General features: G+C 41.6%; 1 protein-coding gene across 8 annotated transcripts in view; it reads right to left on the bottom strand.

Moving 5' to 3' along the window:
- The window catches only part of ATG7 (autophagy related 7), a 300,602-nt gene that overhangs the window by 174,255 nt on the left and 112,854 nt on the right, over positions 1-13,493 (bottom strand). For all 8 annotated transcript variants that reach the window (XR_013830150.1, XR_013830151.1, XR_013830152.1 and 5 more), the window contains 4 exons: positions 11,714-11,872; positions 7,963-8,157; positions 4,869-5,072; positions 3,484-3,599 (listed from right to left, as the gene is read on the bottom strand). Coding sequence is in view for 5 of the 8 variants with exons in the window: in XM_079933862.1 (XP_079789988.1) it covers positions 3,484-3,599; positions 4,869-5,072; positions 7,963-8,157; positions 11,714-11,872 (674 nt within the window). In the remaining 3 variants the exon portion in view is untranslated. The remainder of the gene's footprint in view (positions 1-3,483; positions 3,600-4,868; positions 5,073-7,962; positions 8,158-11,713; positions 11,873-13,493) is intronic.

Genomic DNA, 13,493 nt, shown 5'->3' with positions numbered 1-13,493 from the left:
CTTCACTATATCACACTTGAGAGCACGGTCTCCAGCGGATATTGAGAGAGTCTTAAGTTGTTTACTAAGTTTTCTTTTGCTTCTCTCTTTTCTTCATTTTCTTTCCTTTCCTTTTCTCTTCTTTTCCTTCCTTCTTTCTTTTTCTAAATTACTGACTCTATTTTTTAAAATTAATTTAATTTTTGTCTCACTTTTATTTATTATAAGATGAATTACTTCTGTTATTTATAAGTCATAAAGTAAGATCTTCTCCTTGCTTGGAGAAGAGAGGGTGCCTAGACCACAATTGTGCTAATTTTTATATCTGTAATATAACATATATACAATGTGTTACACATAGAGACTACCGAAAGGCCCAGGGTCAAGTTGAAACAAAACACACCAGCCTACTCCTTGCCTTCCTCTCACATGCAAGCCTAACCCTATGAGTGCTTAATAAATTAAAAAATATTTTTATAACTGGTGTGGCATTGGTGGACTAAGTGGTCAGGACCAGTCCCCTCATTGAGAACAAACAGGAAAGCTAGACAAAGTACACAAACCTCCGTTTGAAAGCATCAGAGAGCTACCACAGTAAGGGAGAATTACAGAGCTAAGGTTTATAAGAGGAGGGAAGCCCACAGAGGTAAATCAGGCATTTGCAAGGGGAATTTTCCCCCATAAAATGATTGTCAATGTCCAAAAGCAGTGGCCACAAGCTCAGAAGCTGAACAGTGATACTCACTGACTCATGAGGCTGATGGGAAAATCCAGAGTTGAGGTCTGCCAATAAGGAGGAACCATGGGAAATATCCAAGGCTTTGGATTGGGATCATACAGGGGTGCATCCTCAGACTAACGGTGAACCGGAAATAGATAAGCCCTAATTGGATAAAATGTTCTAGGATGGTAGTCCCCTTGGCCTAGCAGTTTGCCAGAAAGAAATGTAAATCACATCTCTGTAATTTTTCAAATATAATGTCCAGTACTCAATCAAATATAGCCAAGAAGATACAAGGAATTGAGGAAATTTAAATATTGATTGGATATGTGGTAATATTAGGAAATTGCCTTTAATTTGTTTTTATATGTAAAAATAGTAAAGATACATACTAAAAAGATATATTTTCATGAATGAAAGCTATGTCTTGGATTTGCTTTAAAATAAGTCAGTGGAAGGAGAAAAACTGTGGACAGTAGTACAGATAAATGATGACTGGTAATTGTTGAAGCTGGGTGGTGCATACAAGGTGGTTTCTACGTATATACACAAATTGTGTGTGCGTGTGTGTGTGAGAAAGAAGATATCTATATCTATCTATCTATATCTCTACCTATCTATATATATCTTTTCATATATGTTTGAAATTTCCATAATGAAAAGGTTTTGTTTTTTTTAAAAAAAACCAAAACCAGGTATATGAGGAGACAATACATAACCAAAAGCCAATAAAAACAATAGACAATAGGAACAGACTCATAGGAGATCCCATTAATGGACATTACTGATAAGGACTTAAAAGAAAAACATGATCAAATGTGTTCAAAGAATGAAAAAGACCAAAATCACAATTTTGGCAGAGAAGAGGGTATGTATAAGATAAGATCAGATGGAAACTCTAAGAGTGAAACATATAATTATGAAATTTAAAACTCAATGGATGGTTTAAAGCATAGACACAGAAGAAGGAAGAATTAGTAAACTGGAAGATAAGCCAAAACCAAATAGCCAGACTGAAGTAAGGAAAGACAAAATTATGGAAAGTACAGAAAAGAGCATAGGCTGATTCTAACATGCAACTGGGGACTCGAAAGGGGCAGAAGCAATGTTTTAGGAGATAATGGCTGAAAATTGTCCACAGTGGGTAAAAAACATCAAGCCATGGATTCAAGGGGCACTAAAAAGCACAATCAGAATAAATACAGAAATAGGTATACAATAACAAATAACAGAATTAGGTATGTGTTCCCAACTTCTGAAAACCAAAGACAATGAGAAAATCTTAAAAGCAACTGAAGGTAGGGGAAGAGGGAGAAAAACAAATTGTATCAAAGGAGTAGCAACCAGGTACACACACCTTACTCCTCAACCAGGATAAGGGCAGCCAGAGACAACAGGAGTGCACTCTCAACTTGCTAAAGGGAAATTACCACCAGTCTGGAATTCTGTACGCAGCAAAAATAGCTTTCAAGCGTAAAGATAAAACAAAGACATTTTTGGACAAACAAAAACTGAAATATCTTTGTCGCTGGCATTTCTAAAGGCAATAATAAAGGGTATTCTTCAGGCAGAAGGAAAATGCCCTTGGATGGAAGCTCAAGGTCACAGAAAGAAAAGTAACAAAAAGGAAAATATTAGCAAAATGAAATGAATACCAACTATATAACAATAATAATATCTTCTAGAGTTTAAAATACATACAGAACTTTTTTTTTTTTTTTTTGCGGTACGCAGTCTCTCACTGTTGTGGCCTCTCCCGTTGCGGAGCACAGGCTCCGGACGCGCAGGCTCAGCGGCCATGGCTCATGGGCCCAGCCGCTCCGCGGCATGTGGGATCTTCCCGGACCGGGGCACGAACCCGTGTCCCCTGCATCGGCAAGCGGACTCTCAACCACTGCGCCACCAGGAAAGCCCCAGAATTGTTTTTAAATGAATGTGCAGACAGTACTGGGCGCCTGCCCAATGTATTCTCCACTTCTATCTCACCACAGTTTCACTGAGAGAGGCAACATGCCCAGCCAAAGGACTACATTTGTCCGTCTTCCTTGCAATTACGAGTGCAAGGTCATGTGATATAGGAGTTTTAGAATCAATGGGTAAGTCTTCCCGGAGAGCCTTTTAAAAGGGGGCAGCCTCAGCTGAGCACAACTTTCATCCTTTGGACATTCCTTTCCTCTTACGTGTAACACAGAAGCAACACTGTTGGCAGAGCAGCCATCTTGTGACCACAGGTGACAAGCATAAGGAAGGGAGCTAAGCGTGGCTGAGTGAGTGCTAAGGAAACAGTCCCCGATGGCATATCGGAGCCTTTGTACCAGCCCTGGATGCTGCCTCTGAGCTTCTTGCCGCATGAGAAAAATCAAGCTGTACCCTTTGGGCTAAGTCACTTTAGATGGATCTGTTACATACAGCTAAATGCAATTTCTATCATATGTAATTCACGTATTGCCTTACAAGTGCTCAGGGCTAAGGAGATCAAAACATATTAAGAGAATAAATGCATGAAGGTCCTAAGGCCACTACCAAAATTTTTATCCTTCCTTATTATCAATTACCAATTAACTCTAGGAGAGTTCAGTTCCAGAAGGATGCAGAGATACAGCTCCAAAGATCACAATGACAAGTCCTCCAGGCCAAAGAATCACACTGGGTTTTTTTAAAATCTTGTTTTTTTGAGGATGGAAAGCGCAATATAATTCTCAGAAAATTCAGACTGAGAAAAGGCCAAGGGAGATACAAAAGCTTTCTTTGCTTAAACACCCATCTCTAAAAGGCAAACTCACCCTTCTGGATGCTGCAAAACGGAAACCATCAACTCCACCGCCAGGGCTCCTGCAATCATGGCCAGTCCTGGACGACTCACAGTGCACTGCTGGTCCAAGGTCCGGTCTCTGGTTGACTACAGAGAACAGTCACTGACGTGAATGCAAAGTTCTGTTCCACCCAACGCCAGCTGTGTGAAGCATGAAACTCCTCCACAATAAAGCTCTATCACATACCAGACGCTCACTGTTGGCAAAGATCAGTCAGCCTCACATAATACCATTTCTTGCAAGTACCAAGAAAATCAAAATATACAAGTTAGGTAACTAAATGAGGTAATACATTAAGAAGGACTAGCAGTTATAAACAAATTAAAGATGGGGGGCCCAGCTGCCTCACACATGGAGTGGCGTCCTGTACTCTTAACTGAGTACCCTTAACCACCCTTCTTCACATAAGAGGATATTTTTGTCTTTATACTGGGAAGACACAAAAGCCAGTCATCCAGAAGAGGTGTAAATCAGTGAGGAACAAGTTTTAATAGAAGGTGAAAATGGAGGGGAGGGTACGGACAACACCTCTGCTTTGTTTCACTAGAAGTGATCGCCTTTTCTGATGAAAGACCATTCCTGCTCACCCTGCTTCCATGGCAGCATTAAGAACACAGAACCTTACGTTGGAACAGTGTAGTGCTTGCTGCTCAGAGCACTTCCATGTTTGAACCACCTTGCACTGTTAATAGTCAGGGCAAGTATTCGTCCCTCCGCTACTGGGGTTGGCAGATAAAATACAAGATGCCCGGTTAAACTTGAACTTTAAATAAACAACAAATAATCTTTTAGTATAAACAGATCTCGAATATTGCATGGGACACACTTATACTAAAATATTATTCGTTATTTACCTGAAATTCAGAGTTAACTGGAAATCCTGTATTTTGACAAGCTGAGTCTGACAACCTTCTGGGCCTCAGAGTCCCATCCTGCAGAAGCACAGGGAGCCTAACAGACTTATTTGGAATAATCCCGTGAGGCTGGACTGCAGTCTGGGTCTTCAGACTCCTCATTTAACACCCTCTTCACTAATATACCCTAAGAATCCACACAGAATACAGCGCGAAGCGCTGCCAGGAACCAATCTAGCCTGCAGTTTCCTTGCTGAGCTTTCCATAAAAATGGTTTGTTGCTGCGTTTACATTGGCGAACAGGGAAGAGCTGGACACAGTTGATGATGTCAAACAAGGCTCATAGAGGGATAAGGCCCTGCCCCGCCCCCCAAATGGAGAATTTTTCTCTTTGTTAAAAGACAATATCTAAATAGTCGTAAAGGAAAGAACTGGGTCTCTCCACTCTAGTGGGCAAGACGGTTGTAGGAAATATTTGGAATAACAAAGAAATCCACTTACATCTCCCGGGGCCACCACATCATTGCAGAAATAGCAGCCAAGTTTGTAGCCAGGGATGTTGGCAAAAAGTGATGGGCCCAGGAGGTCGGCAGGTGCCACAGGGTGGCTGGGACACAAGTCCCCGGCTCCCTGCTGCTTAGGCTTCTTCAGGCCATGTCTCATAACAACAAATGTGTCAAATCCCAAGGCAGCATTGATGACCAGCTGTGAGTTTCAAGGAATAAAAGGCTAGAGTTAAGAGACACATATTTTAAGCCATGGCTAACTTCATATTTGGTCCACTTAAAGAATTTATGTTATTAGTGCTTGCAGTAAATGTTTGCATATGACTATAATTAGATTCTAGAAGCTAATGTTGGTAAAAGTTACCCAAGACTGAGGGCTTATTAGATGCAAAAGACTTGACAAGTGATTAACATAAATTATCTCATTTGGTTTCATTTAAAATTCCCAGCAAACATTTCCTATTTACAGATGAGGATACTGAAAGTCAGAGAGGTTACTTCTATAACTTGCCCAAGGTCACTTAGCTGGTAAAAGGTAGGTGTATAAAACTGTCTCGATAGTTCTCAAACCCATTCTTTCCAGCATTATGCTATCCTCTGTTATTTCTACAGAGATTTTTTTTCATAATAGCTTTATTGAGATATAATTCACATACCATATAATTCACCCTCCACATAGGATTTTTTTTGAATATTTTCTTTCTTTTTTAAAATTTATTTATTTATTTATTTATTTTTGGCTGCATTGGGTCCTGGTTGCTGCGCGCAGGTTTTCTCTAGTTGCGGCAAGCGGGGGCCACTCCTCGCTGTTGTGCGCGGGCCTCTCATTGCGGTGGCCTCCCCCACTGCAGAGCACGGGCTCCAGGCATGCGGGCTTCAGTAGTTGTGGCTTGCGGGTTCTCGAGCGCAGGCTCAGTAGTTGTGGCGCACAGGCTTCATTGCTCCGTGGCATGTGGGATCCTCCCAGACCAGGGCTCGAACCCGTGTCCCCTGCATTGGCAGGAGGATTCCCAACCACTGAGCCACCAGCGAAGCCCCCACATAGGTCTTTGAGGACAATTTTTTTCATTTATACTGTAAGAACGTCTCTTAGTTGTAATTTAACTTATTCTCCCAAATTTATGGTTAGACAGAAAGTTAGAAAAAATCAAGGAAAACCATACCAGAAAACAAAAATCACTCACAATCTCACAGCTCAAACAATTATTATTAATAGTTTGAAGTATTTCCCTGTTATTTTCGCTCTCTGTCTCCCATTCCCTTCCTCCCTTTCTCCCTTCTTCTTGCCACCCTTTGATAAACGTAGATATCTTTACATATATAAACAGAGTTGATAAAAAAATATATATATACAATATTATATCTTGCTTATTTAACATAATGTGGTATTTTCCATGTTATTAAAATTCTTTGAAGACATAACCGTGAACGGCTGCATACTATTCCATCACACATATGTACCGTGATTTATTGGGTTGACCAAAAGGTTCGTTCGGTTTTTTCCGTAAGATGACTCTAGTAGCAGTTAGTTGTCTTTAATGTCATTCGAAACAGTTTTGTTAGATTGTATGTGACAGCTGTCATATCAGCATGTGTTTAAAAAAAAGACATGAAAATTAGTGAATTTTTGTGTAGCCATTTTAAGACTGAAGATGAAAGAAAAAAGCAACATTTTCGGCATATTATGCTTTGTTATTTCAAGAAAGGTAAAAACGCAATCGAAATGCAAAAAAAAACATTTATGCAGTGTATGGAGAAGGTGCTGTGACTGATCAAATGTGTCAAAGGTGGTTTGAGAAGTTTTGTGCTGGAGATTTCTTGCTGGACACTGCTCCACGGTCAGGTAAACCAGTTGAAGTTGATGGCGATCAAATTGAGACATTAATTGAGAACAGTCAATGTTATAACACGCGGGAGACAGCCAACATACTCAAAATATCCAAATCAAGGGTTGAAAGTCATTTGCACCAGCTTGGTTATGTGAATTGCTTTGATGTTTGGGTTCCACGTAAGTTAAGCGAAAAAAACCTTCTTGACTGTATTTCCACATGTGATTCTCTACTTAAACGTAATGAAAACGTTCCGTTTTTAAAACAAATTGTGACAGGCAATGAAAAGTGGATACTGTCCAATAATGTGGAAAGGAAGAGACTATGGGGCAAGCGAAATGAACCACCACCAACCACACCAAAGGCCAATCTTCATCCAGAGAAGGTGATGTTGTGTATATGGCGGGATTGGAAGGGAGTTCTCTAGTATGAGCTCCTTCTGGAAAACCAAACGATTAATTCCAACAAGTACTGCTCCCAGTTAGACCAACTGAAAGCAGCACTCAACGAAAAGAATCTGGAATTAGTCATCAGAAAACACATAATCTTCCATCAGGATAACTCAAGACTGCATGTTTCTTTGATGACCAGGCAAAAACTGTCACAGTTTGTCTGGGAAGTTCTGATTCATCCGCCATATTCACCAGACATTGACCTTCGGAATTCCATTTATTTAGGTCTTTACAAAATTCTCTTAATGGAAAATTTCAATTCCCTGGAAGACTGTAAAAGGCACCTGGAACAGTTCTTTGCTCAAAAAGATAAAAAGTTTTGGGAAGATGGAATTATGAAGTTGCCTGAAAAATGGCAGAAGGTAGTGGAACAAAAGGGTGAATACGTTGCTCAATAAAGTTCTTGGCGAAAATGAAAAATGTGTCTTTTATTTTTACTTAAAACTGAAGGCACTTTTTGGCCAACCCAGTGTTTAAACATTCAGTTCTTTTGGCCCTTGAAGTTGTCACTGACCCAACAGTAGTGAATGAGACAAAATCTTTGCCCTCTTGGAGCTTACATTCTATTGTGAGTAGAGTGTCCCTTCCAGTAAAGGACCTCACAGGGTGGTTATGAAAATTAAACAGTAAAGGGTAACAATTATGCTGGATGATGGTGCATAAGGCAGAAACAGTCTCTGGAGGAAGCCCTCTTGTACCAGGTCACTAGGCCACACAAAGCACCTTCTGCTCTGGAGGGGGCAGATTGGGGACACTTCCCCCTGGGGAGATGATGCATTAAGTCACCACCAGAGGACCCACACTCTACCTTTCTCTTGCTCGCGGCGATGACGGCGGGCAGCCATCGGCTCTCCCGGGTGTCCATCAGCAGGAACACGACATCATGGCCTTCGACGAGCTGCTCTAGCCGCTCCACATCCCTGCGGGCCTGCTCCAGGGTGACGCTGGAGAAGTTCACTGGGTGTCCCGGCATGGGGATGCTCATGTTGAACCCTCTGGCGTTCTGGGGACACACCAGAGAGAGGGGGGTCTGAAGCAAAGGGACAGGCGGGATCTCAGAGCCCGCATCTCCCGGTCGCCGCAAGTGTGCACGCATGGTCGCTTACAGCCTGAAATCTCTCCATCATGACCACTCTGCCTTAGCCTTCTGCTGCCTGTGCCCCCAACCCTCTTCACCTCTTCAACCTAGACCACACTTTCCTGTCACCCAGGGTCCCTGAAGCTGGACAGAGCAGCAAACAGAGACACACGGATCCTAGTTCCAAAGTGGGTGGGGGGCACTTCCCGTGTGAGAAAAGGTGAACAACTGGAGAAAACTGTGTACCTTTGGCTCTTTCCTACAATCTGAGGCCAAGAAACTTCACCAAAATGCCCTCTGCCTGCCCAAGTCCCTCCATCCAGCCAGGCTGTCTCTCCCCACTTATTCCCAAGCTGCCGTCCCCTCCACTTCCTTACGGTAGAATACCTCCAAATGGGATGTCAGAACAAAAAAAATTTAATAAATTCTTATAAGATTAGAATGGCTGCTAGTCTTGCCTTAATCTTCTTAGGAGTATATGCATTAAAAACAAACAAAACCCTCAAAACCAAAAAACTCTACTTGCTGACTTGAACTAGAAAACTGGCTTAGGAGTGTATACATATTTGTTCGGGGGGTGGTAGTGAAGCTTCATTTCCTGTCCAATAGCAGAAGCTGCCCAGCAACCTGGGTTCTCTTGGAGTGTGGGGACTCAGGATTTCTCATGGGGGCTTTAGAACAGCTCTGTAATTTACCTTTTGTCCCCTGCTGGCTCCACAATGTCCTGGCAGATGAATTGTGAGTCACAAAGGAGTGCCAATGGGCTAAAAAGTGTCTGCATGCAATAAATTGGGACAAACATTTCTTTCTGAGACCACAGTCTTTCACTACATATTGTTCAGTGTCTGAAGAGTCATTTTATATAATCTACCCAGGTGCAGAACTTTTAGGTGCATAATGGTAGGAGAGCTAGTCTATCAGTTACTCTTCAGGGTTGAAAGCAGATGTCCAGAGCTGGGTTTTAAAACCCCTAGTGTGGCTCTACAATCCTACATTTTATTGCTTTACCTTTGGGAGGAAAAAAAATGGTGACCTCAAATAGTTATTTGATTTATTAAAGGTCAGGTTTTTTTCCTATTCAATTAATTCAACCCCAGGATTAGGCACGGTATTTGCAGCTGAGCAGTTCTTTTCATGTCTTCTTCACTTAGGACTAGCCTTCTGTCCATGGCCTGGTGTAAGGAGGGTGATGAGTAAATATTTGTTGAATGAAAATATCAACAATATTGATTGTTGAACACTAAGTTGAACACACAAAGAAAATTACATAAGCCTGGCTAACCAATAAGTGAAACAGTTTCACAAGTACTTTTCACGAATTTGATGAATTACACTAGTACTTAGATGCATTCTGTGTTATCTATTATTACTTATAAGGCATGAAGGATAAAAGTGTAAGAGACCTGGCTCCCAGTGGTAAGGAATGCATAATCCAATAGGTAAAATGGAGTAACATGATGTAGGTGCTGAGGAAGAGGCTTGATCCTGGCAGGCTGATGTTTTCAAGAAAAGGTGAACTTGATCTCTAAGGCCCAGCATGACCTGGCCTTTGCTGACACAGACGCCCTAGCTGTGTCTTTCTTGACCTCCACGCTTCAGCCAGCCTGGTCTTCATTCAGTCCACAAAGGCAGCGTGCTGCTTCCTACCTCAGGCCTCTGCACAAACAGCTCTGCCCCGCCTTGGTCTAGCTAACTCCCACCCATGCTTCAGGACTTAGCTTCCTCAAGGAAGCCTGGTTTAGGTCAGGCCTACCTGTTAAACATTCTCACAGCAACTGAGCTCCTGCCTCGTGCACTTGTTCCCAGTGTAACCGTTTAGGAAATTAGTTTATTGACCGTGCCCCCAGCTGGACTTGAAGTTCAATGCAAGGGAGCAGGAACTTCGTCTGCCTTGTTCCCCAGTCCCTAGCATACAGTAGGCCTTAAATAAATATGTGAGGAGTAAGTCATAGAATAACTGAACAAAGAAATAGGGGGAATTGCATTGGGTCATAGACCATGGCTAGGATTTGGGCAAGCAAAACTTTCAGGCAGAGCTCAGATTCAAAGCCAGGTCTGTCTGGGCCCAGAGGGGAGTTCACGGTACTCTCTGGTGATAGAATGAATTATTCTTCCTGACTGTGCACTGCCTCCCTCTAATAGAATTATATGTCCATGCCTTTGCCATACAACTTTGCAGGACCTCCGACTAGGAAAGCAGGGTATCCTGACCAACGCCATTGACTTAGGGCCTGGCCCTGTGACTAGCTCTGGCAATGGAGATGGAGGACACTGCACAGTGCCATTTCTGAGCTGAGACTTTAACATGTACAGGTATGGTAAGCCTCACCAACCCCTTTACACTTCTACCTTCCACCATAAGAAGAGCAGGACAGCTGACTGTTGCTCCTGGAGCGTAGATTTTGAAATAATGACATATAGAGTAGATTGGAACCTGACTCGAAGCCTGAGTCCAGCCTAGCCTACAGCTAAGCTATGGCTAACCTGCAGACCCATGAGCATGAAATAATGTTTATGATCGTAAGCCATTTAGATGTTGGGAGTATGTGATACGCAATATTGTCACAGCAGAAACCTAACTAAGATGCCTCCTCAATGATGGGGTGTAACTTATTCTCATCTCTTCTGGCATCCAGCACCTCACTGGGTACAGTGGGTGTTCAATCAATACTGCTGAATTAAACCCATTCCTCTGGTACACTGATGAAATGGGCAAAACAAAGTTGCTTTTAAAGCAAAGACCGTTAAAATGAATGAATCTAATGCTGAGTGACCAAACAGAGAAATTTTGAGAAAGCAGGTTTTTTATTTTTAGCCAGGGCCAAGAGTCTCTTGTGGCACTTTAAGTACAAACAGATACTTCGGAGACACCTAATCTAACCTCTGTCACATAAACTGATTAAGCATGCAAGATGCAGAATGTCTTTTGCTGGATGACCTCAAAAACACCGACAAATTTCGAAGCAAATGAGCTGAATGACTTGCCTCATTGTTTTTAAAATAAATGATGAAAGTCAAAAATAAGAAGCAGCTGGAATAAAAAGCTAAACATTAGCCAGATCTTTCTTCTGCAGACTTACATTCAATTTAATTTCATAAACCTGTACTAACTATCAAGTATTCTGGTGATGAGGAAAATAATACCCTACATCTGAGCCACCATAAATCCCTTTGGAACAAGGCAGTATCTAAAAATATTTGTACCCCAAATTCCTCAACTCAGATAATGCTTTGCAACTTATAAAACATTCTTTTCATGTACTCTTCATTTTATTTTCATAATAATATATGAGAGTTTTGTTCTTGTAATCTGCATCTCTGAGATGAGGAAACAGAGGTTTGGCCACATGATGAGGGCCTGGTAGTAAGTGACAGATGTCTGACTCCCTTTCACCAATACCACAGGGCCTCATTCCCCAAGACTTAAACACTGAAAGATCCAGGAGAAAACCTCAGACGTTCTCAAACAGCATCAACGTACCACTCCGGGGAATATTTTCTGGAGCCGGTCTGCTGCAGCCAGGGCCTTGGGCTTACCACCCACCAGGCAATCTTCAAATTCATACAGAGGCTGCCTCACAGGGTTGGAATAGGAGATCTTGGCATTGTCCACAAATGTGATGTGTCTGACGCCCCAACCCTGCATGGAAACAGGAGATCATGGTGTGTTTCTGATGAACATTTCACAGGGTGTCTCCCTTGAAATCCCTAAAAGGGGTTTTATTTTGGAGCAGCTTGGGAACCTCAAAATACAGGGAACTCCAGAAACTGAATTGTGCAAATTCAGTTTTTGACAGTGTCAACTTCCTTTAAAAGACAAAATAATTATACACACAGTGCCTGGCTTCCTACAGTAATGAGAGTAAGAAATGTCATTGTGGGTCTGACTAATAATTCATTATTTTTGACAGTGGCACCAGAGGAAGCTTTGGGGATGAGTCCCATAAGAACTGTCTCTGTTACTGTCTTAAAAGGATTAGCAAGAGCCACCCAATGTCCTTGCTTTCCCTGAATGAATAAGCATAAGTAACATCTCATCCTAAAATTCACTTAAAGCCTGAATTAGCTCCTTGTAAAAGTGACTTATAAGTTATCTCCAATTGTATAACATCATAGAGGATTTTGTACTTTTTCTCCAAGAGGCAAAGCCCTTATTAATATTCTGGAATATAGGGGAAAATCTACATGCTCAGAGATAGTTTTCATGATTTCATACACTTCAATTCCATCTCCTATAAAGTCTTATAGAACCACATGATTTTAAAATTAGATAGACTCTTTAAAATCTTTAGTTCAATTACTTTATTTTACAGATACAGAAACTGAAGCCCAGAAAAGATAAATGACTTATCTTAGGTCATAGATCTGGTTAATGGAGGGGAGGAAATGAGATCCTCAGAGTGGCAACCAAATGAAGGTGCGTACTTTCTGGGGTGAGATGGGGTATGTGTATTTCAGTAAACCATGAACAAGCACAGTGATGTAAGAGAAGCCCTGGCAGGATTGGCTGCAGAGTTAAGAGTCTGATCTCTGTCTTATTTCAATATCCTTCCATTAGGGACTTTGAAATTCAGTTAGTCTGATGAGTCCAGGGGCACAGTCAACAACAACCCAAGATTCACTGTCGGGGTGGAGGATGATAGGCCAGAATCCACTCTTTTGAAAGCATAGTTTAAGTCGGCTGCTTGTTTTGAAGCCCACTGGTAACTTTGGTCTACCCACCCAGTTTTATAAGTGACTTTCACCAGGTAAGCAAACTACCATGGAGGGGGAATAAACATATGGAATATCCAAATGTCAGTGGTGCTTGGCTTGGGGATATTTATTTCGGGAGTATTTTTGCATTTTAAAGCAATGATGAGTGGAGAGCAAGGAAGGCAGTCTGGGAACATGCTTGGCGGTGGGAAGAAAGCCACATAAATTACAAACATGCCACAGGTTAGTCACATGCATGTGGACTCTCACACTTAACTTTCAGTTTCCTGTAATGCTACACAGTTTAAATGGCTAATCTGTAAAGATTAAAGAAAATTACAATACTCAGTGCTGGTGAGGATGGGGTGATGAAAAAACTATTTTACCGACTGAGAATGTAAACTAGTATAATTCTTCTGGAAAGCAATTTGGCAATAGGTTTCTAGAACTTTTTAAATGTTCATATCCTTTGACCTACTTCCAGCAATCTGTTTTAGGAAATGATCTAAAATACTGACAAAAGTGCAATCACAAAGATGTTCTCTGTAACATAATTTAGAGTTGTA

Source organism: Stenella coeruleoalba (assembly GCF_951394435.1).
Source record: "Stenella coeruleoalba genome assembly, chromosome: 10".
Lineage (NCBI taxonomy): Eukaryota > Metazoa > Chordata > Mammalia > Artiodactyla > Delphinidae > Stenella > Stenella coeruleoalba.
The sequence above is the reverse complement of the archived record's forward strand: the minus strand, read 5'-3'. Positions and strand labels throughout refer to the sequence as shown.